Genomic DNA, 25729 nt, shown 5'->3' on the forward strand with positions numbered 1-25729 from the left:
TTAGGGTTAGCAAGCAGTAACTGAACATCTCACTCTTCAAATTCAAAAAGAAAATTGTCTTTTGTTTTGTTATGTTAACAAAAATGTTATTCGCAGATTCTGACTCTGAAGGGGAATATTTGCCTTTTGGAAATGACGATCGGTCGTCTAATAATCCCGCTTCTCCTGGTACATCTTTGCAGCGCAATGGTGTCACCATGCAAGGCGAGTGTGTTCACGAAACACAAACAAGTGATCTTTTCGACCCTTTGCCCAACGGGGATGGGGGTGGCAGGGCAATATATATTATTTCCTGAATATTACTGATGAACTGTTCAAAAAGTAGGCTACTGTTCACATGCGTTTTACTACTATATAGTGTAGTAATATAGTAATAATTTAGTACTTTCTCCTGTTTTATTGTTGGTTTCCTCTTTTCTGATCATTTGGAATGAGGATAAAAAGACAAAAAAAACAGGCAAGTAAGTTCAAACATCAATTCAGTATCTATTATTTCCTGAATAGCATGACATTCAAGAGGGCCGCCCCCGATGACGTCATAATATGCAAATTAGATGAGTATATTTACACCCCACATAAACTTTCGGTCATGCCCAACATTTTTCTAGTTTACATTAGATCTTTATCTTTAAGCCCTTTCAAGCCACAAGCTTTTGAAATCTTGATGTCAAAATCCAGCAATTTTCCAAAAAAACCCTGGCGCCTAAAGGATTAGCTTTAAATCATTTAAATCATCATGTAATTTATTGACATCTTGTTTGAGTCAATCTTGTTCGGTTCATTTGGATTTTGTGACTTGGGGTTAGGGTTAGCAAGCAGTAAATGAACATCTCTCTCTTCAAATGCAAAAAGAAGACTAAAAACATTATTTCTAGAGGTAATATATTGAATATTACTGGTGGTTATAATATCGATTATATAGATTAAATATTACAAAATATTACAAGATCGGATCTTTGAATTTCGTTCAGTAAATTTAACTTTAAATCATTTAAATCATCATGTCATTTATTGACATCTTGTTTGAGTCAATCTTGTTCGGTTCATTTGGATTTTGAGACAGTTTCGCAGTTTGCAACATTTCACGACGCTTGATCCACAATGCACATTTTAATCGCTACATGCACAAAATATGATACTTTAATACAAACTATGACATTTGTATTCACATTTATGTCTCTATTAATGCTGCACATTAATGTAATTCTTAACTCTGCAGACATCGATTGAAAAGCATTTGTTTCAGTGTAGGGATGCACATTTGCAAATTTTTCAAATCGTGTACACTTTAATGAATTGCACTAGGCCTTGTTCATTGGTAGTTGTATGTGCGGGTGTTGTGAAATGCTGCAACACTGCGAAAATGAAGTCTCAAAATCCAAATGAACCAAACAAGATTGACTCGAACAAGATGTCAATAAATGCACACGTCACCTGATCCACAAATGCACGGATTCCTTTTTACTTGAGCAATTTATGATATATTAATGCAGAACAGAACATTTTTATTTGCAAATAAGTCTGCATTTGTTCAAATCGCGGCACAATCATTTAATCCCGAATTCCACAGACTCAAATTGAAAGGCATTTGTTTGTGGTTAGTAAGATACATGCATAAACTGTATGCAGTACATGGATAGTTGTGCGTGCATCTATTAATCATTTTGAGTCTAATATCATCCCATAGTAAAGAACCCTTGAGTGAAGTGTAGAAGATTTTTAAAGAAAGTCTAAAAAGCACAACAGCAGTTTAACTGTAGGCCTAAATGTCTAAATAATTATTTATTATTTATTATATTATTAACGTGGGAATGGTCATGAAAAAGTAAATATTGAGAGTTTCTGGCATCAAAAAACATGACGAACATATCTTACTAAAGCGCTCAGTGACTATTGTAGGAACTTTTATCCTAAACTCTGTTTAGTTCAAACATGGTTTATTTGCATCGTCTAATATCCGTTACCCCAACGCCCATAATTTCTCAGGACTTACATCACTTCCTCTCTGCTTTCCTGTCATTTGTGCAACAGTTTGCTAACTTTCTTCCAATTCTGAAGCAACTGTGTTATGCTTGAGGAAATCAAAAAACATCTCCATAGCCATTTATGACGGTTGTATCTAGGACATTGCATCTAGGACATTGCATTTCGACGACATTAAGTAAGGCCTGTTTAATACTTGATTTTGTGCATTACTGATTCTTTCTTGTTTGTTGTAGTTTTGATCACAGTAACTGTAGCTTTAGGAACAGTTTCATAGTTTCTATCTGCTTAAACGTTAGTTCACTAATCCACTCACACAAAGTATTATCAAGGATGAATCAAATATTAATATTGATTAGCATTAATCAGTAAACTCTGGGATGACTTTACTATTTTTTTTACTTCAAACAGTAAGAAAAAATTTTCTTATAAAAAATTGTATAAATGGCAATATCAAATTAATTTACTAAATACATGAAGGACTCGGGTAGATGTTGAAGACAAATAAGTACATCATAACTAAAAGCAATATATTAAAGGAATACATCAACATAATTTTTTTTTTTAAACAAAAATAAAATTAACCAAAATGTCTGAGCTGCTTTTTATCATACAACAAAATGAATGGTGATTTATACAGTTAAAAACAAGTATAATAAAAGTAGTCTATATTTGTACAGTACACATGTTTTGAGCTTGACTGTATAAATAAACATCCAAACAAAGTCATAAAACCAGCATTAATGTTCCTGTAACCATTTGACATTGCGAAAAGTGGTGTACAGCACCTAGTCTACATCTCGCTGTAGAGCCGAAAATGTAAATATAGCTCTCTGTGTGGGAAACTAAGCCATGTTTCATAGGGCGAAATGGTAATACCATGATGAACCAATAAATGTCAAGCACATATGCCATTTGCCAGTCTGTCACCCGCATCACAATTACTTCTGCTGAAAACATCATCTGCTTTTTTCAAGTTCACACTTTTCTGCAAAACTACACAGGTATACCCTTGTGAAAAAGAAAGTGCACTTAAGTATACTTTTATAAAGTGTACTTATTGCACAAATAATACACTTTAAAAGAACACATAAGTGCAAATTAAATGTAATGTTTTCATCGCTTAAGTGCATTTCATTGGTAATTAATTTCAAATGCAACACATTTTAAAGTTATATTAAATGCAATTAGTTGAACTTTTGAGTGATTTTTTAAACCGCTTAAGTGGTGTAACGGGGCTGACAAGACGTGAGACATGTGGATCCATCTGCAGGCTTTAAGAGACGTGGTAAACAGGCAGGGTCAAAACACTGGCAAACAGGTATATGGCGGGCAAAACACAAGAATAGTCACAGGGCTAGCGTAGGTCACCGATAAGCAGACAGAATCACAGGGGCGAGACAAGAGGGAGAAATCCAAGAAAAAAGGCAAAGATCAAAAACCGCAAAAACAGGCAAGGCAAGGCAAGGCAAGGCAAGGCAAAACAAGGAAAACACGGAGACTCGGAAAGGGGTAAAGGCTAAACAATACTCAGCAGAGAAATGTGGCTAGAGTGGGTGTTATATAGAGAATGAGGTAATTAGAAACAGCTGTGTGCAATGAGTGCAATCAGGGCAGTGTGCAAATTGTGCAAAGAATGATGGGAAATGTAGTCTGGGGTGCTATGCAATAGTTTGTGTAGTGCGAGAGTCAATGTAATGGAAAGGGTGACATCTGGTGGTGAATAAACGGAAGTCCATGAACCGAATTCGTGACAAGTGGGACTTTAGTACCTCTTTATATGTACTTTCATAATTGCTTCTAGTATCTTTAAAATATGGTTAAAGTGTAGTGATCAATGTACTGACACGCAATTAATGTGAACTAAATTATACTTTAATGTCAGTTAACAATACACTTAAGTGTGAATTAAATGTAATGTTTTTAATCACCTAATGCATATTATTTGTAATTGATTTCAAATATATCACAGTTTAAAATTACATTAAATGCAGTTAGTTGAACTTTTGAGTGATATTTTTTAACCAAATGGGATTTTAGTATATTTTATATGCACTTTATGTGTACCTCTGAATGATTAATGTGATTTTAATCATTTTAGCAATTAATGTGAACTAAAATATACTTTAATGTCATGTACATGTACTGTTATATAATGAAATATATTTCTAGTTATATCTTTAATCATGAAGTTGGAATTTAGTACGTTTAGAATTTTATTTTAAAAATCTCTTAATTACCTAGTTACAATCAACACAAACACCAAATGGAAAACCCTCTACATTTATTGGCAAAACAATCGCTAAAATAAATACACAAAAATCCTTATTGCTGATGCACAAGAAAAACCCAACACTATACACACTTAGAAAGTCTGGAGAACAATGTAAAATCATTTTCTCCCTTACATACAAAACTTAAGTACCTAAACCTAAATCTCACCATCACAGAAAACATAATTCTGTATGATTTATAAGGCCGTTTCCTTATTGGGGACCTAAAATTCTCCACAAGGTCCAAATTTACCGGTATTACTTGTGGGGATCATATGGTCCCCATAACGTATAGAATAACCAACACACACACACACAATTCATGCAAAAAAATTCAGGAAAAGTATAATTCAATGTACAACAAATGAGACCTTATTGTAAAACATTACCAAACTGTGTTACTTATACCCCCAGTTTCACAGACAAGGTTTAAGCCTATAGTCCCAGACCAAAATGTAATTCTGAGCCGTTTCAACTAAAATAAACTTGGACTGACTGATCATAAAATATATCAGTTCCTTTGTTTTGTCTCAAGATGCACACCAGTAATATTTTTTCTAAGGCATGTGTATAAAAATTACTATTATGTGCATACAAAAACAGAAGAAAAACAATTATTATAAAACAGATCCAGTCCATTATTCTAAATGGCTCAATTGAGTGAAAGCAATACAGCTGCGGTCCAAGGTTTATGTACAACTTGCAGTATCTGCAAAATTTTCATATTTTTAGCAATAAGAGGGTAGAGGGGTAGAATAATAAAAAATTGCAATTACTGCCCGGATGAAGCAGTTTATTCCGCAAGGTGTATGTAAAGTTTTGACCACATCTGCATCACCTAAGAGATGAATTACCTCAATCATCAGGGCAACATCGTTGTAGAATGCTGGGAGATGTTCTTGCAGATTTCCCACAAACACCAGAATTCCACTGACCACACTTTCCCATAGTACCCTGCTTATTAATTCTGTTCTGATCAGTAGCACCTGTTATCATTTACTCATTATCCCAGCTATATATACCATGCTCACTCTGTCTGTCATTGCGTCTGGATTATATTGTCTTCTTGGTTGGTGTTGTCGGTGTCAGGTTTTTGGATTACATTTTGCAACGTTTTGTCCTGTTTTACTTCTAATAAACTGCACATGGAACTTACCCTGTTTCCTCCTGGCATGCCGTGACACCCCCTAGCTCCCCCGTAGTTCGCATCCTGGACCACACCATCTATACTGACACTGGGCTTTAAAAATGTATAACATTTTAATAAATGTTATTATTCCTACTTTACAGGAAATAAAACATAACTTTATCAATTACCTAAATATATATCAATATCCCAAAACCCATAAAAATGAAGAAAGGTAATCTTCAATGGTTCCTTATCTTGCCTTGCAAGCTTCTCTCGCTCATCTTCATGAAGGATGTTCCTGTATTTACGGCTGGCACGGCGAAGCTGCTGCCCTCGTCCTTTGGTTTGTTACCTGTAAAATATTATGATGATTAGAGGGGGATCTGTAAATGCACAGGTGGGAATGTATGACTTGCAAATGGAAAAGATTCAAAGCATTTAAAAGCCATAGGGATAGTTAGTAACTTGATGGCAGTTTTAACTTGTAATGTGTGATCAGGGTGAGCTGGCTGGGCAACAATTCATTAAAAAACTTCTAACATCACCTCTTCAATACGGGTCTGTGATTCCACACTGTATATCCAGTGACAAATCTGTACTGATCCTGTAAAATGAATGAATAACTCCAGATAAGTACAAAAATATTACTTATTACAAACACAAGCAGTAACTGAACATTACTGGTGGTTATTATATTGATCAGGGGTGGAGCCAGGGGGTGGCAATGTGGTGTCCGTGTTCACCACTGACGAAAGATTTTGTCCCTTTCTTTCTTATTTTCTTGACAAGAAATGCATTTATTAAAGGGGTCATATGATGCGATTTCAATTTTTCCTTTCTCTTTGGAGTGTTACAAGCTCTTGGTGCATAAAGAAGATCTGTAAAGTTGCAAAGACTAAAGTCTCAAATCCAAAGAGATATTCTTTTATAAAAGTTAAGAGTCAGCCACGCCTACCTAAAACGCCTCGTTCTAACACGCCCCCACATACCTACGTCACTATGTGGGAAGATTTGCATAACGCCGCCCAAATGTTTACGCAAAGAAAGAAGGCGTAACTTTTATTCTTGCTGTAGTATTGTTGTTGCCGCCACCACCATGTCGTGAAGGTGCTGTGTTTCATTGAGAAAGCGAAACTACTTTGGTTGGCCTTCCAAAAGAGGACGATATCCGCTTCGTCATGCCTGGAGCTGATCCGTGCTGGTCGCTGAGGAAATACATCAACTTTGCGCTGTCGATCCCCGGATCAGCTTTCACCGTGGACAAAGCGGAGTCCATCCCGTCGTCACATGTGGTTGCCGCAAGCCCGCCGGACGCTCCTTCGTCGAATCCGTCGGCCGCGCCGTTCTCAAGCCCGCCCGTCTGTATATTTGACAAATATTGCATTTAATTCACTTCATCTGTGATAGAGTATGCAAACACCGCGCGAGCGTCACTAATGGGAGCAGAAAGTGTCCGGCTTGACGGCTCCGTTTTCAACTCTGCCCCCGACTGCAAGCGGCTACTCTCGTTGACTGCCATCTGTAGCCGTGGTTCAAGTCGAACGCACCTGTTAACATAGAAATCACGTGACCAATGTCAAAGGAAGCTTCACTTTCTGTCCAGTCACGTGCGCGATTCACTTTGCGTGTGGAAATGTTCGATCCCCCAGATCTTACTTTACGAATCAGTTTTAATTCGGACTTATTCAGTTACATTTTAGATACCCAGTCATACAAGTAATATGAAGAATACAAATTATTTCAGGAAAATTAAATATTTGTCATATTAAATTAATTTGTGTACGTTATTCTTCTATTACATCATATTGATATTCGTAGTATTAAATTGCACAGTTTAATGGGTAAATTAATTTATCAGAGACAGAAATTCAACAAAAACAAACACACACACTGTTAGGCTTTTATTTGTGCACGTAACTTGAATCAATCTATGGAATGTGTAGTGGATGCGTCGTCCTACGGAGTAGAGGTCTGCACGGGACTATTTTTTAAACAATTTTCTTCCCGACCTGACCATTCCCGCTAAATTTAGATCTCGTTTCCAGAATCTCACATTTTAATTTCCGCTACTTTCTGCTCTGTCACTCATCGACAACCTGTTAATAGTGTCTGAGGGCCATATATTTACCACCGGTACAGCCTGCTCTGAGCATGGTTGTTAGCTAGCATGTGTGGAAATATTCAACCCATGTGTGTTACAACTAACCCCGCGTTACTTTGTGCCCCGCACTCCCCAATTAAATGTGTGTTTAAGCGACTTAGAACAACATAATGATGTTGAAAGTATTCTGTACACAGATAAAGTACAGTACAGTACTAGGCTATTACATACAAATACAGTACTCCTCTCATAAATTACACTTTATGTCAAATATTATGTAGAAAATTAAACTTGTAGTTGAGTTCATAGAGCAGGAGCTGGTGATGAAAACTTCAACAGTAAGTTTTACTGGAGTATATTGTATAAGAAAGTGTATTGAAGTTTAGAAGAAAATGCATTTCAAGTGCATTAATGCACACAGTATATAATATAGACTAAATACATTTTGGACAACACACTTAAGTTGAAATTAAAATCAATTATTTTACATGTGCTTTAGTATATTGGTCAATATATCAAAATAAGTGTACTTATTTAAAACACTATAAAATCATAATTATGTCAAATGTACGTTTAAGTGAAACTTAATTACACATTATTATAAAGTGCATTTTTAAAAAGTGCACTTAAGAGTGTTAAGAAATATTGTCTTTAAAGTGTATTCTCTTTAAGTACACTTAAGTGGCCTTTAATTATAATTATATTATCTGCAAGTGCACTTTTTAAAAAGTATACTTTTAAGATTTGAATTACACAAAAAGTTCACTTTCAATACAATTAAGCACACTTCTTTTTCACAAGGGTAGGAAAGGTTTGTTTGCATTACTAAACTGCAATGGCAAGCTCATTTCCAATCATTTTCAATAGCTTAGCAAGCTGAAATATGAGGAACTATGATATTAAAGAATGCTGTTTTACACTAGGAAATGCTTCAGGAAGTGTGTCTGAGGGGCCTACTCCTGTTGTTGGTGGGAAGACAGGGTATGTGCATTGCATACACCTTGCATTATGTTTACATTTACATTTAGATTACATTTAGCAGACGCTTTTATTCAAAGCAACTTACAAAGAAATTAGCTTAAGTTCTTTACACTGTATCCAAAACTTGAAAAATACTGCATGTGCAGAGGTGGTAATAATCTACTTTGCTGCCTATGATATCCTCCAAATCCTGTGCATGCAGTTTGTTCAAAAAAATAAAAAGGCATCTAATGTTATGGTGAATTGGAAGCCAATCAGAAACCAGTTTCATTTGGACACAGCTAAGTCGTATTTGAAGAATATTGGCTCTGTTCCAAAATCTAGTGGTTCTAACTGAAATTGAATCTCAGAGTGACAGATTTGGCACAGAAAGAGAACATTTGAACATATATTGAAATAGAACACACTAGGTTTTGGAACAAAGCATGAGGCTCACAGATAAATGCATTTTGTATTCATGTCTTTTAACTACATTAATCGTAACAAATATCCAGAATGTTGAATCATGCAAACAAAATAGATGGTTTCAAGATATAACTGAAGTTTAAACTGTTTGTTGAAGTCTACATGGAGGAACAATGTTTAAAAGCTTCAGTAAACACGTGTGGAGACTGCATCAAGTCCGGGCCCGGCTGTGCATGGTGTAAAGATTTGGTAAGTGCTTCTTAATGGCTCTATTGTTAATATCAGTGAAATCAATTTTCAGTGGTGGGGAACCTGTGAAACACCATTTAATTAGCCTTCAGAAAATATCTGACTGTCTGAACTCAGTCCATGCTAATATAATATAAAGTAGTTTAGACAATTTCAATCCCTAGTCTATCACGTAACCAGAATTTGAATTCTGGTCCACTTTGCAGCTTATTCTGACTAAGAAGCATTCATTTAGATGATATTTAAAGTGGCCAGTTTGTTTTGTACATGATGTTTAGGTGCATGTTTTTTCAGAAAATATAACACTAGCATAGTAAAAAATCATAAATATGGAACAAAAATTCAAAAGTAATAACTGATGGTAATTTCAAAGATAAAAACAAAGTTACGCTCATTAATATCTTGCTTGCTACTTAAGTGCTTCCAACTCCAGCGATCAATACTGTTTCACTGGCACTCATAATGTCAACTAATACCTTTTAAATGCAATTTTATTGATTGAAAAAAAAGAACTCTCAAAGTGTCATTGCTGCAAGACAATTTATTTGGAGCGTGCAAGTTTTACTATTCAATGTCAACAATTTGATTTCTAACATTCCAGTGTCAAATTGGAATATCCAATGTTGGTTTGTTCAATTCTCAATGGCTTTTTCAAGTAAAGAAAAATATAATCTGCATCTCCTTCACATCGTGCTGTCTGTCCTATTTAAACCACAGAATTTCACCAAGACTGGGGAGCAGGAAGCAATACGTTGTGACACAGCTGCTTCGCTTAGAAATAAAGGATGTTCATCCAATGGCATAATTAATCCTAAAAACAATTTTGCAAAAAATTCAAACAAGCCCCTGGCTGCTGGTGCAAATCCAGTGCAAATCCAACCACAAGAAATACAACTTAATCTTAGACCAGGTATGTTACATTCTTACAAATCTACTGTATAGCTCAACCAAAACAACTTTCTTTTTCAATGTAAGTTTGAGCCTGACTTTCAGAGAACAGAGGTGACTGAATATGTTGTTTCCTCAGGATTGCCCCAAACTTTTCAACTACATTTTAAAAGGGCAGAAGGCTATCCAGTGGATCTCTACTACCTAATGGATCTCTCATACTCCATGAAAGATGATTTGGCGAATGTGAAACAACTGGGAAATAATTTACTTACTGAGCTCACTAAAATCACTGGAAATGCCAGGATAGGTAAGAGTATTCAAATATATTAACATAAAAATATTATATTATTCATATTATTCATATTTCAGAGTTCAAAGGTTATGGCAGTGACTTTATGAACCAACTTTCCTGATGCAGGCTTCGGTTCGTTTGTTGACAAAACACTTCTTCCATACACCGACACCAATGAAGCGAAGCTCCAACAGCCGTGCTCGGATAAAAATGAACCATGTCAGCCAGCATTTGGCTTTCAGCATGTGCTTTCACTGACAAAAGATGGGAACAGGTTCAGAGATATGGTAGCCCGGCAGCATATATCCGGAAACCTGGACCCCCCAGAGGGAAGCCTGGATGCCATCATGCAAGTCGCAGTCTGCATGGTGAGACTAAGATATGTTTCACACTACATGCATAACTTGCAGAAATTTATCAGCCATACTATAGCCACGTTTACATGGACCTTTTGTTTCAATTGGAATGAAATTATGAATCCGAACATAGCGTTTACATGAATGCTGAATGAAGTGATCATGTTGATGTGTGCATTTATATGTCACAAGCTTCCAATTGTATTTAATCTTTTGACATGCGTACACTGCACGAATATGCAGAGTTTCCCACTGTTTTTACATAGTAACCATCCTCCTTTTCTTTGTTTAAAAAAGCAGACTTAATATTTAGGCCTAGCTATTTTGGGTCCTAATTAGGAGACAACAAGCACTTGAAGCTTTGTGCAATGATGCTTATATTAATCAAACCATTAAACAAGACGTCTGTAGATGAGAGTTCAAAGCAAGCACTTGTGGCACAACATTATCCTGCACCACTTCACAGACGATGATTGGAAGGTGAATTTTAAATCGACACAAAAGTAATTTATTATATTCAGCAACAACAACAACATTGGCTTGTTCCATGCTTCATTACGCTATTTTTACGTCATTGCACATGCAACATTTTCCAGTTTCACTTTTCAATCCACTCAAGTGTTTACATGTCCTATCAAACGGATTAGAAAAGGTTTATCCCACCCCTCTCATGTGTTACCCATGCAGAAGGATATCGGCTGGGGAAACAGCACTCGACTGCTGGTGTTGGCCACTGATGACGGCTTCCACATGGCAGGGGATGGAAAACTTGCTGCCATTCTGGATCCAAACCAAGAAACCTGTGAGCTGGTCAACAACAAGTACAGCAAGAGCAACCTCTGGGTAGGATTTAATACTTTATATTCATATGTTAAATATCAAATGTTTAGAATATTTATATTAAAAGCATTTGAGCTAAACTAGGAAAGTCAAAGGTCAGGTATTGTTAATTGTAATAGTAATAATAATAATAATATATCTCATTCCAACTAGTTGCCAAGGCAACATTTCTCATTTTTGCTTATTTTAAGTACTAAAATAACTAAAATGAAAGAAACAATGACAACAGAATGACTAAAGATTATAAATAAAATTAAAATGAAAACAGAAGATATAAAAATAAAATACTAATTGAAATATTTAATTACTATATTATTATAGAAAATATAATAGTTTAGTACTAGTATAGTTTATTATTACAGTATGGTTCAGGGCGAGTTCAATTGTACATTTATGCACATTTGGATAGACCCTGAAACATAAAATATTAACATACTGACAGCATCTAAGACACAAAGCCTTTTGCATTAGTACAATTTTAGAATTATTTACATGGTCATACAAATAAATTATGTAATTTATAATTAAATATCTTAAAGGCTCAAGGAATTTCTTAACATTTGTATGTCTCCAAAGTTGTACATATGCAAAAGGGTTTATGTATTAGATGCTATCAGTACCTTGATAACACATCATGTGAAAATATCAAAACTATAATACACTCTATGTTTTCAGGACTACCCATCGGTTGGACAAATTGCTCGCAAGCTGGAGGAGCAAAACATACAACCCATTTTTGCAGTCACCAAAAAAATGGAAACTGTGTACACAGTAAGTAAAACATGCTTAGCTAAAATAAGCAAATAAATTATCTATATAAAGTTATGATTATGATAGATTGAGTGCCCTGGAAAGTGTAAACAAGTGACTCTGTGGCACTATAAAACATCGGCAGTGTTTGGGAAACCTGTGTTAAAGTAATTATTTTTGTAGATATTATTGGTGTATAAATTACAACACTTCACCTTTTGCTTCATTTCATTTACACACAATTCACATTATGAATGAATGAATGAATGATGCATTTATATAGCGCTTTATTGTGTATTGCTGTACACCCAAAGCGCTTTACAATCATGTTGGGGGGTCTCTCCTCAACCACCACCAGTGTGCAGCATCCACCTGGATGATGCGACGGCAGCCACAGGATAACGGCGCCAGTGTGCTCACCACACACCAGCTACAGGTGGAGAGGAGGGAGAGTCATAGAGCCAATCAAGTGGTTGGGGATTATTAGGAGGCCATGATAGACAAGGGCCAGTGGCGGCAATTTGGCCAGGACACCGGGGTTACACCCCTACTCTTTACGAGAAGTGCCATGGGATTTTTAATGACCACTGAGAGTCAGGACTTCGGTTTAACGTCTCATCTGAAGGACGGTGCTTTTTACAGTATAGTGTCCCCATGACTATACTGGGGCATTAGGACCCACACAGACCACAGGGTGAGCACCCCCTGCTGGTCTCACTAACACCTCTTCCAACAGCAACCTAGTTTACCCAGGAGGTCTCCCATCCAGGTACTGACCAGGCTCAACCCTGCTTAGCTTCAGTGGGCAACCAGTCTTGGGCTGCAGGGTGATATGGCTGTGGCGTTAATATTCTTAGTAGTTGAAGTACTATGGTGTACTTGACTTGTATCCTTAACAGGAGCTGAGCAAAATGATCCCTAAATCTGCAGTTGGAGTGATCTCTGAAGACTCGAGCAACGTTGTCAAACTAATCGTGGATGCATACAACGTGAGTGCATGGGATTTCCACTTTGCACAAACCTTTTTTTCAAAGTAAAACATTGTGATATTTTATGTTTAACACCCTTATTAATCTCCTATGGGGTTGGAACAGAACTTGACCTCTGAAGTGATCTTGGCTCATGAATCTCTCCCAGACTTCATATCTGTGAAATACAAATCGGACTGTGCAGGCAGAGAAAAACCCAGTGACAAGGGGAAATGTGATAATGTGAACATTGGTAAGGAGGTGAGTAAGTTTAGTTCAAATGATCATAAAGATCATCTACGCAAGTGCAGATGCAAATCTTGGTTTATCATTTTAGCAATTTTAGTAAAGTCAATATTATACGACTTTGTAAATAAACTTAATCTTACCACAATCCTTTCAGGTGATTTTTAATGTGACAGTAACAGTAGACAGATGCATTACCAGTCAGAGCTTCCTCATCGGGCCATTGGGCTTTAGTGAAAAACTGAAGGTGAACGTGCAGACTCGGTGCGAGTGTGAATGTAATGATTCCAAACAACCCCATCCTCATTGTGGGGGAAATGGTAAAGTCGTCTGTGGCGGCTGCAGGTAACAGAACAAAATGACTTCTAATTGCTTTCTTTTTCATCCTAAATTCCCTAGGTCAATCTTATTTCATTTTTAGCTATAAAAATAAATACCTAAAAACAAGAAATAATATTTTTCATCCAAATAATTGATTATTTTTCTTAAATTAATTAAGTCTTAATGGTGTATCTTATTAGATTTTAAATAATACATCATTCTTTTAAAGTTTTTGTTTGCATAATATATGTGTGTTTTCTGAGTATATTTATTATGTATATATAAAATACACACACGTAAAGTATATATTTAAAAAATATTTACATGTCTATATTTATATTGATATCATTTATATTATAAATAAATATATATAATATATAAACATAACCTATTTTTCAGAAATATATACATACATGTGTGTGTATTTATATATACATAATAAATATATACAGCACACATATATACATTATGTAAACAAAAACTTTTATTTGGGATGCGATTAATAGCGATTAATCGTTTGAAAATGATTAATCGCGATTAATCGCATCCAAAATAAAAGTTTTTGTTTGCATAATATATGTGTGTTTTCTGAGTATATTTATTATGTATATATAAAATACACACACGTAAAGTATATATTTAAAAAATATTTACATGTCTATATTTATATTGATATCATTTATATTATAAATAAATATATATAATATATAAACATAACCTATTTTTCAGAAATATATACATACATGTGTGTGTATTTATATATACATAATAAATATATACAGCACACATACATACTATATAATATGTATATATATATATATATATATATATACACACACACAATTCATTGTTCATGTTTAACAAGCAATCTATCAATATATTAGTGTAAATAGACACTCCGTAGTATAAAATATAAAAACATCTAGATATTAAATAAGGTGTTTTATATTTTACTATGTGTTTAAAAATTAAATGTTATTAAAACATTATTGACCTATTGCAGGAGTATATTTATATACAGTATCTGTAGTGACATAAGCAACTTCCTCATGTCCACAGCTGTGATCCGGGTTTCTTAGGACAGCGCTGTGAGTGCAAACTAGGCCAAAAAGACGAGGCGTCACTGAAAGCGCAGTGCCGGAAGAACAACGGGACCGAATGCGAAGGCAAAGGAGATTGTCTGTGTGGACGGTGTCAGTGCCATTCTACAGATGGCGGTGGCAATTTCTATGGCGAATTCTGTGAATGCGACGATGAACACTGTGAAAAATTTGACAATAAACAGTGTGCAGGTGATTTGTGTAGAAAAGCTCATATTTGACGTGCTTCATGGATTATTTTTAAAAATCAGTTCTTAAGTGTAATGTGGTTTCAATTTACAGGTCATGGCAAGTGCAAATGTGGAAAATGTGAGTGTGATCAGGGCTACGAGGGCACAGCGTGTCACTGCGCAAAATCTGATGAGGATTGCAAGCTCGATGAAAGTGTTTGTCATAACCGTGGGAAATGTGTATGTAACCAGTGTGAATGTGAGAGAGGATACAAGGGGCCCTACTGCAAAATGTGTCCTACTTGCCAACGTCCGTGTCAAGAGACAGGGTAATAAAACCTCAGAATAAGTCACCATGTGCTCTACAAAGCTGCTATGTTAATAACAATTATTAATACAACTAAATACATATTTTTTATTTCATAAGTCCAATTAGAGGATTTAACTGCAACTACTAACTTACAGAAATCATGAGAATCAGTTCATAAGGACAGTTTACTAATGAGCCATTAAAAGCATTCCTGCAAGGCATTTCACATAATCTCAGTTATATAAATTAGGATGTTTTATGGATTTAATGGAAATGTATTTGTTACTTGTTGTAATATATAAATAATATACATAAATGTAATAATAAAAAAAATCAAAGTGTCTATTTACACAAAATGCAAATAGCCTGTTTTGTTGGCAGAGGCTATTTACACTAATTTCACCCACGAACGTGTGGCTGGGCTAGACAACATTACAAAAAGCACCTTCTGAACAATGGCTCCAGTGCCGAAGTGTGATAAAACTCATTGCAATAACTTATTGACACGATCAACCAGAGTTTGAATCTGCCTTTTGCCAAATTCATTATTCTCCCTTTTCACGTCACATATCAGAATAGAAAGGCATTTATTTTCAATAAAATGAATGAAATAATCAAAAAGTATCAAATAAAGTGCCTCACTGTTGTTTATCGGTTAGGGTTAGCGGTAGGTGAAGGAAGGGCTTTATTGTTCCAATAAGGCGGCATCCATTTAATAATTGTAATAAAAATGATCATTTACACTCAATACATTATGATTGCATACTGTTTTATAATGTACTACAATACCAAGGTGCAAATATCTGTCAGAAAATACTATTTTTGCATAAAGGAAATAGAATATATCGCTGTTTGCACTTAGTTTAAATAGTATATCGCTAAGAAAATACTATTTTCACTTAGTGCAAATAGCCGCTGACTAAAAATATAAAAATACAATTTATAAATTAAATGTTTTATATTTTTATATATATTTAAAAATTACTAAAACATTCTTGACCTGCTGCAGGAGTTGTGTTGAATGTTTGGCCTTTGGGACCGGTCCATTTGAGAAGAACTGCACTGTAGCCTGTACACATCTGCAACATACGATGGTTGAAAAATTGGTCAAGAGCGACTGTCGAGTCAAAGACAAAGAGGGCTGCTGGATGTCATTTACAATGACGGAACAGCTTGGATTTGACAAGTACTTTGTCAGTGTTCTCAAAGACAGAGGTAGACCCAGACACACTATCTGAAAAACTAAATCATGTACTAGTTACTTGGGATCTGTCATTGTTCACCCTCATGTCATTCTGAACCCTGCTGTTATGAGAATTTCTGAAGAATCTTTATTCTCTTTCTCTTTCTACACAACAATACTGTAGTTTATAGTGACAAAAAGCTTCAAAAGTAGTCATAAGGATTTTTTCATGATGATTTTCATCCTTTTTGGAGATAGGCAGCATAAATAGAGGTTTGCAACAACATGAGGGTGAGTAATTCATGCCAGAATGTTATGTTTTGGACAAATGTTCCAGTTTTAAAATGCATCAAGTTTTCTACCTTTACGTTTCTTGTGTTAGAATGTCCTGAAGGGCCAAACATAGCAGCCATCGTAGGAGGATCTCTGGCAGCTGTGGCATTGATTGGTCTCCTGGTCCTCCTCATCATCAAGGCAGTTCTGTATGCAAGTGACCTTAGAGAATGGAAGAGATTTGAAAAAGACAGAAAACATGAAAAAATATCTGTAAGTTCTGTTTTCTTCAAACAAAAAAGCCCTACCCTTCATATTCAGTCAATCTGCCTAGAACTGTTCAGTATTTATGCTTGAGCACATTATGTTTTCTTCTCCTTCTACAGGGTACCAACCCATTATTCCAGAATGCTACAACCACAGTTCAAAACCCAACATTTTCTGAAAATTCGTGAGAAAACTTGTTGGTGCTGAACGCATGAAGCACGTATAGGATGTGTATTAATGAATCTATGGGTCTGATGCATGATTATTCAATAAAATAAAATCGCTTTAACTTTTCTTAATGTTCAGTGAGATCTTTAGCATCTTTAGAGAGGCATGAAAGTTTGCAAGTTTGTTTGACATTTATACATTTGCTTTAATGTTTAACGTCATTAAATGTATTTAACAGTTTAACATTAGAAAGGCTTTTTCATGTTTTTGTGTAAAGTATAAAGACTGGTCACAATAGTTTTAGTTTTGTATGCACAAAATATATACAGAGAAATCTAATTTTATTCTTGTTGAGCTTTGATGACAATGAAATTTAGCCATTTAACGAGTGCACTGTCCCATCTGGAAGGCATTTATAAATAAATGCATCATTCACATGTGTGGAGTACCTCTTGCCAAGAAGATTTCTATGTGTCTGAAGTTGTGCATTTGTAAAAACATTTATGTTTTTGAACTTCTCAATACACTGATAATGTATGTTTCAATGTCTTAAGGTGTAGAACCATCTCAAGGCTGATCAGAAGAAATGGACAGCCCCTGAGTTAAATATATGAGTGTCACAGCAAAGGGTCTGAATACTTAGGACCATGTGATATTTCAGTTTTTCTTTTTTAATAAATCTGCAAAAATGTCAACAATTCTGTGTTTTTCTGTCAATATGGGGTGCTGTGTGTACATTAATGAGGAAAAAAAATAACTTAAATGATTTTAGCAAATGGCTGCAATATAACAAAGAGTGAAAAATGTAAGGGGGTCTGAATACTTTCCGTACCCACTGTATCTGAAAACTGAGATCACCATGTAACGCCCCTGTACTGCATTTCACAGATTCCTCATCATGAAACATGAGTACTGAACATATACATTGGCTTTCCACATTATTAAAGATAATAGACTTGTAACTGAACATTTGCTTATAGCTTTGCAATGTAACCTGCCTGTTGGACTTTCAATATTCATGACATCCAACATAGGTTATAGAATATGTGTGTTTGAGGGCTCTGTAAATGTCTTAAATATAAATAAAGTTGGAATTACAACTGTACTTTTCAGGAACTGCCTTGTGATTTTATTAATTGTGGCTATGCATTTAGTTGCTGGATGGCACAAAGCCATTTTAAAACTGTAAATAATAAATAAGACATTTTTTTCTATAATTTAGAAATTTGAAATAAAAGCTAGGAAAATAAATGCAAACTACTGAATAAATGGATTTTATGTTTTTGATATTGTAACATTTTTATATTGTGAAAGTCAGATTTAGTACTTGAGTACATATTGAGTAAGTACTTTCTTCTCTGAAGGTACATTCCATGGCTTCAGATTGGCTTCCAAGGTCCCATAATGTTATGTCTCATTATCTAAAAAGAAAAAAAAAAAGTTTTAGACAAAACCAACTAAATATTTAATGAGTACAATGCTTAGTTTTTGGCAAAAATGGAATCATAAATAAGAAATACTGACGTATAGTCCTTCAAACACCATTTTTATTCTTTCTTTCTGGAATAATAATGCTGAAAATTCAGCTTTGCAATGTAGGAATAAATCAAATATTTTTAAATATATTATATTATTAAAAATATATTAAAATAATGCACAATAATATGTTATAATATTATTATCCAGTCAAAAGTTTGGACACACCTACTCGTTATTTTTTATCACGATTGTCCACATTTGATTATTATAGTAAAAATCAAAATCAAAAACTATAAAAACACAAACGCAGTTATGAAGCCAAAAAATGTTAAACAGATCAAAACGATCTTGTATTGTATCTTCTACAGTTTTAAGTTACTACACTTTGACTGGATTCTCAACCAACCATGCTGCGTTGCTTTTTATGAACTTCACATGTATGCTTGCTGCTATTATTTCACTATCTGCTCCAACACATCCATTTAAAATTTACTTTTCATTTTGTACAGAAATTCATATATAGGTGATTTATATGCATGAATTAATCATTTTAATTAAACTTCTATCAGCAGTGGCAAAAACAACAGCAGAAATAATAAAAAGGATTTAAAAAATAGATATGTTATCTAACATTAAATAAATTTCTTGAATCAATTAAGTGAATAATTTGAAGTGTTTGACAAAAATGGACAACACATACATTTATATTTAAAATATTCCCTAAAAAGTTTCCTAATGAGAAAATTAACTTCCGACTGTCTTTCTTGGTGAAATGTCTTTGACTTGATATTGTTGGTCTGGAAATATCTGTTTGGTGTTTAAGCTTGTTTGCTGTTATTCATTATGATAGATCACGACAAAAGAAGTCAATGTGTCGATTACTGACTGGTGGACAAAAACATCCCTTTAACATAGTGGCTTTATATTTGAATAACTTGACAACATGCTATTTTTCTATATTACATTGTATATTATAACTATGCATTGCATAATCTGATGTGCTCATATACTTTGGTCTGAAACAGAAGGTTAGATTGGCCATGATGGGCAGTTTACAGGAAGAATATTAATCAAGGTTATAGGGAAGGAGGATGGAGATGAGACATGTATTATTATTGTTGTTGTTCCTAAAAATGACCCTTAAATTTATTTATGAAAAACATCACTTCCAATGTTTTATATTTTGCCTTTGAGGGTGAAATATGACCCTGACGTTGTTGACAGGAGTCATCCCGTAGTTTATGGTATAAATAAATTACATCTTCAAGGGGAGTTCATACACATTGCACATATTTTCCTTTAATCATAGTTTCCACCACCGAGCCTCTTCATAATGCTTCTCTTAGTCACAGAAATTAAAAAATGTGGAAGTTTACAGAGACAGACTTCTTCTTTTCATTTTACAAGAAGTGGTAAACTTTGAGTGAGTAAAAGTGAGTTGCAGTTGATCATTCTAATCTCTTTATTCCAGATACAAAAAAGGTGGAGTTGCATCTGGGATGAAACAAGTGGAGACGAATACGTACAACATTCGCAGACTGCTGCATGTGAAGGGAAATAAGCATGTGGTTGCCGGAGAGGTAAGAATAGCCCCAGTAACAACAGAGGAATTCAAACACCCACTACAAAAAGACACATGGTGTAAATAAACCCCTGTGACATTTTACTACTTTTTTTCTCATGTGTCAACAACACAAAAATCAACTGCCCACATTAAAGGAACACTCCACTATTTTTGAAAATAGGCTCATTTTCCAACTCCCCTAGAGTTAAACAGTTGAGTTTTACCGTTTTCTAATCCATTCAGCCGATCTCTGGGTCTGGCGGTAGCACTTTTAGCTGTAGCTTAGCATAGATCATTGAATCTGATTAGACCGTTAGCATCTCGCTCAAAAATGAGTTTTGAACCAAAGAGTTTCTATATTTTTTCTATTGAAAACTTGACTCTTCTGTAGTTACATTGTGTACTAAGGCCTATAAGGCTAGGAACTATACTCTCATTCAAGAGTAATCAAGGAACTTTGCTGCCATACCATGGGTGCAGCAGGCGCAATGATACTATGCAGCGCCTGAAATAGGCTTATTGGAAGTTAGCTGGGGACTATTTTCAGGCGCTGCGTAATATTATTGCGCCTGCTGCACCCATGGTAATGAATTTTCATTTTTGGATGAACTATGGTGTCGCCTTTAAAGACTATGTGTCCTATCCCATCTTAATATGGACAGGCAGCTATAAGTAAGCAGATTTTCCACCAGAAAGTATAAATAATGAGGTTCAATCCCACTACGTTCAGGTGGAAATGAGCTGGAAGAGCTTTAATCAAGGTGATGTGTTCCTGCTGGACTTGGGGAGTCTGCTCATTCAGTGGAATGGACCCAAGAGTAACCGGATGGAGAGGTTAAGGGTAAACCATTAGAAGTGATTTGCAATGCAAAAATACCCTTCAGTGATGTAAACTATCACGTTCTTGATGCAGATGCTGTATCTTACCACATCTGCACAGTAAGTTCACTAAAGACTTTTGTTTTCATAGGGAATGAACCTAGCGAAGGACATTCGGGATCGAGAAAGGGGTGGTCGAGCACAAGTGACTGTAGTGGAAGGAGATGATGAGGTCTCTTCAGAAGAAGCAATGAAATTGATGATTCAGGCAATGGGGGAGAAAAAACAAATCAAAGATGCCATCCCAGATGAAATTGTGGATGAGAAACTCAAGACTGCCATTAAACTCTTTCAGTGAGTTCAATAGTTTAATCCACAAATTAAAGCATGTTTTAAAAATGACGTGCTCCAACTAAAACAACTATCTTCTGTGAAAAGTATTTCAGATTCTCAGGGGAACCTTGTAGTGCAGGAAGTGGCAGTGAAACCTCTCACACAAGACTTACTGAAAACTGAGGTATGACTAACCCTGACCGACAACCCAAACTAAACACCACAGCATACAGCAATTCTGTATAAAGGCCATGATGATAGCATATATAGCATATATGTCACTCTTATACCTACAGTATGTCAAAGTGCACAGGTGCATTTCATTGATCGCAGCTGAAAGGTACATGTGTAAAATAGTTAGGCTCATAAAATAGTTAACACATGATAAGGGGTAGTCAGAATCAGCATAATGTGTACACCTACATAGTGGATAACTGTCAAGATAAGACATAAGGAACACAGTCATGCTCACGCCACAGTCTGATCTGGTCATGTGGTTGTGATGCAAATATGACAGAGTATAGTACAAAAAAAGTCATTATGAAATGCTGTTGGCAAACCATTTTGCTTCTGTATTCGGACATAACTTCAAGACAAAAAGGATATTCGGTGTGAGAAATGTATTGCGAGGCTTGATTTTATTAATCAGGAATTGATTGTGAAAAGTAAAAATAAAACCAAGGAAGGAGCTGAATATAGTTGGAGGAAATAGGCTAACAAGAAATAGAAGTTTGTGATATATTTTGATAGAAGATAATGTAAAAATGAATAACATGCATCAATGAATTGTGCACCAAGACCAAGAACATGCATTTAAATAGTAAACAGAATAAAATCTTGTCTTGAAAATGACAAAATGTTGATTTGAAATGGAGAAGTGGAACAACAAGGCACCCAGAAAGGAAACAAGCAAGTTTCATGACGAATGGCTATTCAAATGCTAAATGAGTGTGTAATCCTCATTGTGATATAAAAGATGCATGGCTCTCAAAAACAAAAAGTTTGACACTTTTGCGCGAACATTGAAGAGAAACTGAAAGAGCCACTTCAAAAGTGGAAAATATGCCAACTGACATTGGTTCCTGTGACAGGACTGCTATCTGCTGGATCAAGGTGGAATAAAGATCTTTATCTGGAAGGGCAAAAAGGCATCAAAAACTGAGAGAGCAGAATCTCTGAAGAAAGCGGAGGTGAGTCTTACACCAATGAAACACTAATCAAAGTATGCTTTTTACAAGGGGACTCATTCACCAATTGCGTATATGCAAGTATTTGTGAATAAAACCTGTGTGAAATTGATCCAAATTGTTCAAGGCCTGAAAATTCAAGTCTTTACTATTTCAGAGCAAAAAAAAAAATCTGGCATAGATTCTGGATTTCCAATTTCTGTGACAAAAGAACATTTGTATACAATTATTACTGTATACGGCCCAATATTTCTAAACTCAGCATAGTATATTGCACCAAAAGTTATTGCAATCATATTTATATCAAATTCTTGCTAAAGAAACACTTCATCATCTCACTTCATGTTTTATTGTTCTAGGCCTACATAAAGGCAAAAGGATATCCTACATCCACCTACATAGAGACAGTAAGCGAAGGAGCAGAATCATCAGTGTTCAAACAGCTCTTCCAGAAGTGGACGGAAAAAGGACAGACAGTTGGATTGGGCACCACTCACAGTCCAGGGAAAATAGGTGAACATGGCTTACTAATGTAAAGAAAGCATCATAAAATAAATAGATCCTAATTTAACTCTGAAAGTGCGCTACAGGAATCTCAAGTGAATGCTAGCCAGACATATAAATGCAAGGCAGTAAACTCATTGGCTGCATATGCAGCGTGAACCAATAAGCTTGTGGCAAGTCGTTTAACTCTCTTAATATCATCAGTTACGTTAACACCCCATCAGAATCCGCCATCTAGAGTTTCATGACTGAACTATATATTTAAACATTTTTGTTACTTGAAATAAATAAACTGAAAATAAAATAAAGCTAAAATAATTTATAAAATAATAATAATAATAATAATAATAATAAAGAATAAAATAATACAATTATATTATATAAAATAATATAAAATAACTTTAGCAGCGTTACTAAAATAACACTAAAACTAAAGTAAACATTTTTTTTTAAATATGACATACTTTAATATCAAAACAGAAAATCTAAAAATATATTGACAAGCTGACTGAAACTAAGACAACACTGATCAGGGAAAAAAAGCAATTTTTTATATTTTCACACCACTGAAAAATGTTAGTTGCATCGCTATTTCAGTTGGCACTGCTCAAATGACCAATACTATGCAGACAATCATCTATGTATGAGAATAAGGCAGCGTTCATACAGGATGTGTGCTTGTGTTAAAAACAGCTGTGGTGAGATGCTAATAAAAACAATGGCATCCATTTGTTCTGTGTACACTGGTCAACAATTAAAAAAAAATAGCATAGACAAAACAAGAATGCATCCTGTATGAATGTTCCCTTAGAAACCCATGATTCTGACTCTACTATGCTATGATTTCTGATTTTTGTAGCCAAGGTTGAGCAAGTCAAGTTCGACGCGACCTCAATGCATGCCAGACCTGACTTGGCGGCACAGCAGAAAATGGTGGATGATGGGTCGGGCGAAGCCGAGGTCAGTGAAATGACCTAAACTAAAGTAAACATTTTTTTTTAAATATGACATACTTTAATATCAAAACAGAAAATCTAAAAATATATTGACAAGCTGACTGAAACTAAGACAACACTGATCAGGGAAAAAAAGCAATTTTTTATATTTTCACACCACTGAAAAATGTTAGTTGCATCGCTATTTCAGTTGGCACTGCTCAAATGACCAATACTATGCAGACAATCATCTACGTATGAGAATAAGGCAGCGTTCATACAGGATGTGTGCTTGTGTTAAAAACAGCTGTGGTGAGATGCTAATAAAAACAATGGCATCCATTTGTTCTGTGTACACTGGTCAACAATTTTAAAAAAAATAGCATAGACAAAACAAGAATGCATCCTGTATGAATGTTCCCTTAGAAACCCATGATTCTGACTCTACTATGCTATGATTTCTGATTTTTGTAGCCAAGGTTGAGCAAGTCAAGTTCGACGCGACCTCAATGCATGCCAGACCTGACTTGGCGGCACAGCAGAAAATGGTGGATGATGGGTCGGGCGAAGCCGAGGTCAGTGAAATGACCTTTCATTGTCTTTCATTCATCTCAGTGAAACAGAACTCATTACATGAATGTGTTCATCTCTCAGGTATGGAGAATAGAGGACAATGAGCCCGTCCCTGTGGAGAGGAAGTGGCTTGGCCACTTCTACGGTGGGGACTGTTACCTCATTCTCTACAAATATGAAGTCAACAGCAAACTACACTACATTCTGTACATGTGGCAAGTAAGTGTCTCTTCTGTCCTTATTTAATCATTGGACATTGTAATCTAATCCTGTACAAAGAAGATTTGTTAATGTTTTTGAAAGAAGTCTTGCTCACCAATTTATTTGATCAATAATACAGTAAAAACTGAAATGTTGTGAAATATTATTATAAGGTAAAATAACTGTTTTAAAATGTAAATCATTTCTGTGATTTCAAAGCTATATTTTCAGCAGTCATTACTCCAGTCTTAAGTGTCACACTGCTTTTATAGTTATAAAGTACAATTATATGAATTTCTTTGAATTTCATTTCATTTTTAATTCCACTTTCCTACATTCAAATTGGAATTTTGCATCCTGTTATTTAAATTCAATTTAAAGTCAGGAATTAAGAATTTTAAAGGCATTCTCAGTTCAATTCTGAATGTTGATGGCATTTTAGGGCCGCCATGCAAGCACAGCGGAGCTGACAGCTTCTGCATATCAGGCTGTGATCCTGGACCAGAAGTACAACGGAGAACCAGTACAGGTCCGCGTTCCCATGGGAAAGGAGCCTATGCACCTAATGGCCATTTTTAAGGGCAAAATGGTTGTTTATGAGGTAAGTTTGTCAGTCTGTTCCTCTCTCTAGAAGCAGCACTTGGACATGTCTTCCGCTGTAACAAAAGAAATCGAAAACACAAAATCACTTCCTGTATTAAAGAGATAGTTCACCCAAAAATTCTGTCATTATTTACTCACCCTTATGTCGTTCTAAACCGTAGGACATTCCTTCATCTTCGGAACACAAATTAAGATATTTTTGATGGAATCTGAGAGCACTCTGACCCTCCCATATACAGCAAGGATCCTTACACGATCAAGGCCCAGAAACATAG

General features: G+C 35.2%; 2 protein-coding genes and 1 long non-coding RNA gene across 3 annotated transcripts in view; 2 read left to right on the forward strand and 1 right to left on the reverse strand.

Moving 5' to 3' along the window:
- The first annotated feature begins 2042 nt into the window (after window positions 1-2042).
- On the forward strand, window positions 2043-17377 carry LOC107601382 (integrin beta-2-like). The gene is made up of 16 exons (XM_016293549.1): window positions 2043-2161; window positions 8410-8467; window positions 9030-9121; window positions 9839-10031; window positions 10149-10319; window positions 10431-10672; window positions 11348-11503; window positions 12176-12271; window positions 13150-13239; window positions 13345-13479; window positions 13622-13809; window positions 14845-15077; window positions 15168-15384; window positions 16375-16580; window positions 16931-17094; window positions 17208-17377. Exons 2-16 carry the CDS (start codon window positions 8413-8415, stop codon window positions 17274-17276), a joined length of 2307 nt encoding a protein of 768 aa, XP_016149035.1. The 5' UTR covers window positions 2043-2161; window positions 8410-8412; the 3' UTR covers window positions 17277-17377.
- Window positions 13730-18673, reverse strand: LOC107601383 (uncharacterized). The gene is made up of 4 exons (XR_001610922.1): window positions 18592-18673; window positions 16911-17043; window positions 16366-16434; window positions 13730-13803 (listed from the first exon to the last, which is right to left on the reverse strand). It is a non-coding gene; the product is annotated as an uncharacterized lncRNA (long non-coding RNA).
- Window positions 18674-19937: 1264 nt separating this feature from the next.
- LOC107601363 (villin-1-like) overlaps window positions 19938-25729 on the forward strand; it is a 19356-nt gene continuing 13564 nt past the window's right edge. The window contains exons 1-10 of the mRNA XM_016293526.1: window positions 19938-19969; window positions 20207-20315; window positions 21030-21140; window positions 21270-21472; window positions 21557-21635; window positions 22543-22641; window positions 22998-23151; window positions 24002-24102; window positions 24732-24869; window positions 25294-25452. Of these exons, the coding sequence (XP_016149012.1) occupies window positions 19938-19969; window positions 20207-20315; window positions 21030-21140; window positions 21270-21472; window positions 21557-21635; window positions 22543-22641; window positions 22998-23151; window positions 24002-24102; window positions 24732-24869; window positions 25294-25452 (1185 nt within the window). The remainder of the gene's footprint in view (window positions 19970-20206; window positions 20316-21029; window positions 21141-21269; window positions 21473-21556; window positions 21636-22542; window positions 22642-22997; window positions 23152-24001; window positions 24103-24731; window positions 24870-25293; window positions 25453-25729) is intronic.

This window comes from Sinocyclocheilus grahami, unplaced genomic scaffold (assembly GCF_001515645.1).
Source record: "Sinocyclocheilus grahami isolate Dianchi unplaced genomic scaffold, SAMN03320097.WGS_v1.1 scaffold304.1, whole genome shotgun sequence".
Classification (NCBI taxonomy): Eukaryota; Metazoa; Chordata; class Actinopteri; order Cypriniformes; family Cyprinidae; genus Sinocyclocheilus; species Sinocyclocheilus grahami.

Excerpts from the sequence above, each read along its gene's own strand:
- LOC107601382 (XM_016293549.1), top strand. The coding sequence starts at position 8,413 with ATGCTTCAGGAAGTGTGTCTGAGGGGCCTACTCCTGTTGTTGGTGGGA. Across the intron at positions 10,032-10,148 it reads ACAACTTAATCTTAGACCAG|GATTGCCCCAAACTTTTCAA; the intron begins GTATGTTACATT and ends TTGTTTCCTCAG. Across the intron at positions 15,078-15,167 it reads TGACAATAAACAGTGTGCAG|GTCATGGCAAGTGCAAATGT; the intron begins GTGATTTGTGTA and ends TTCAATTTACAG.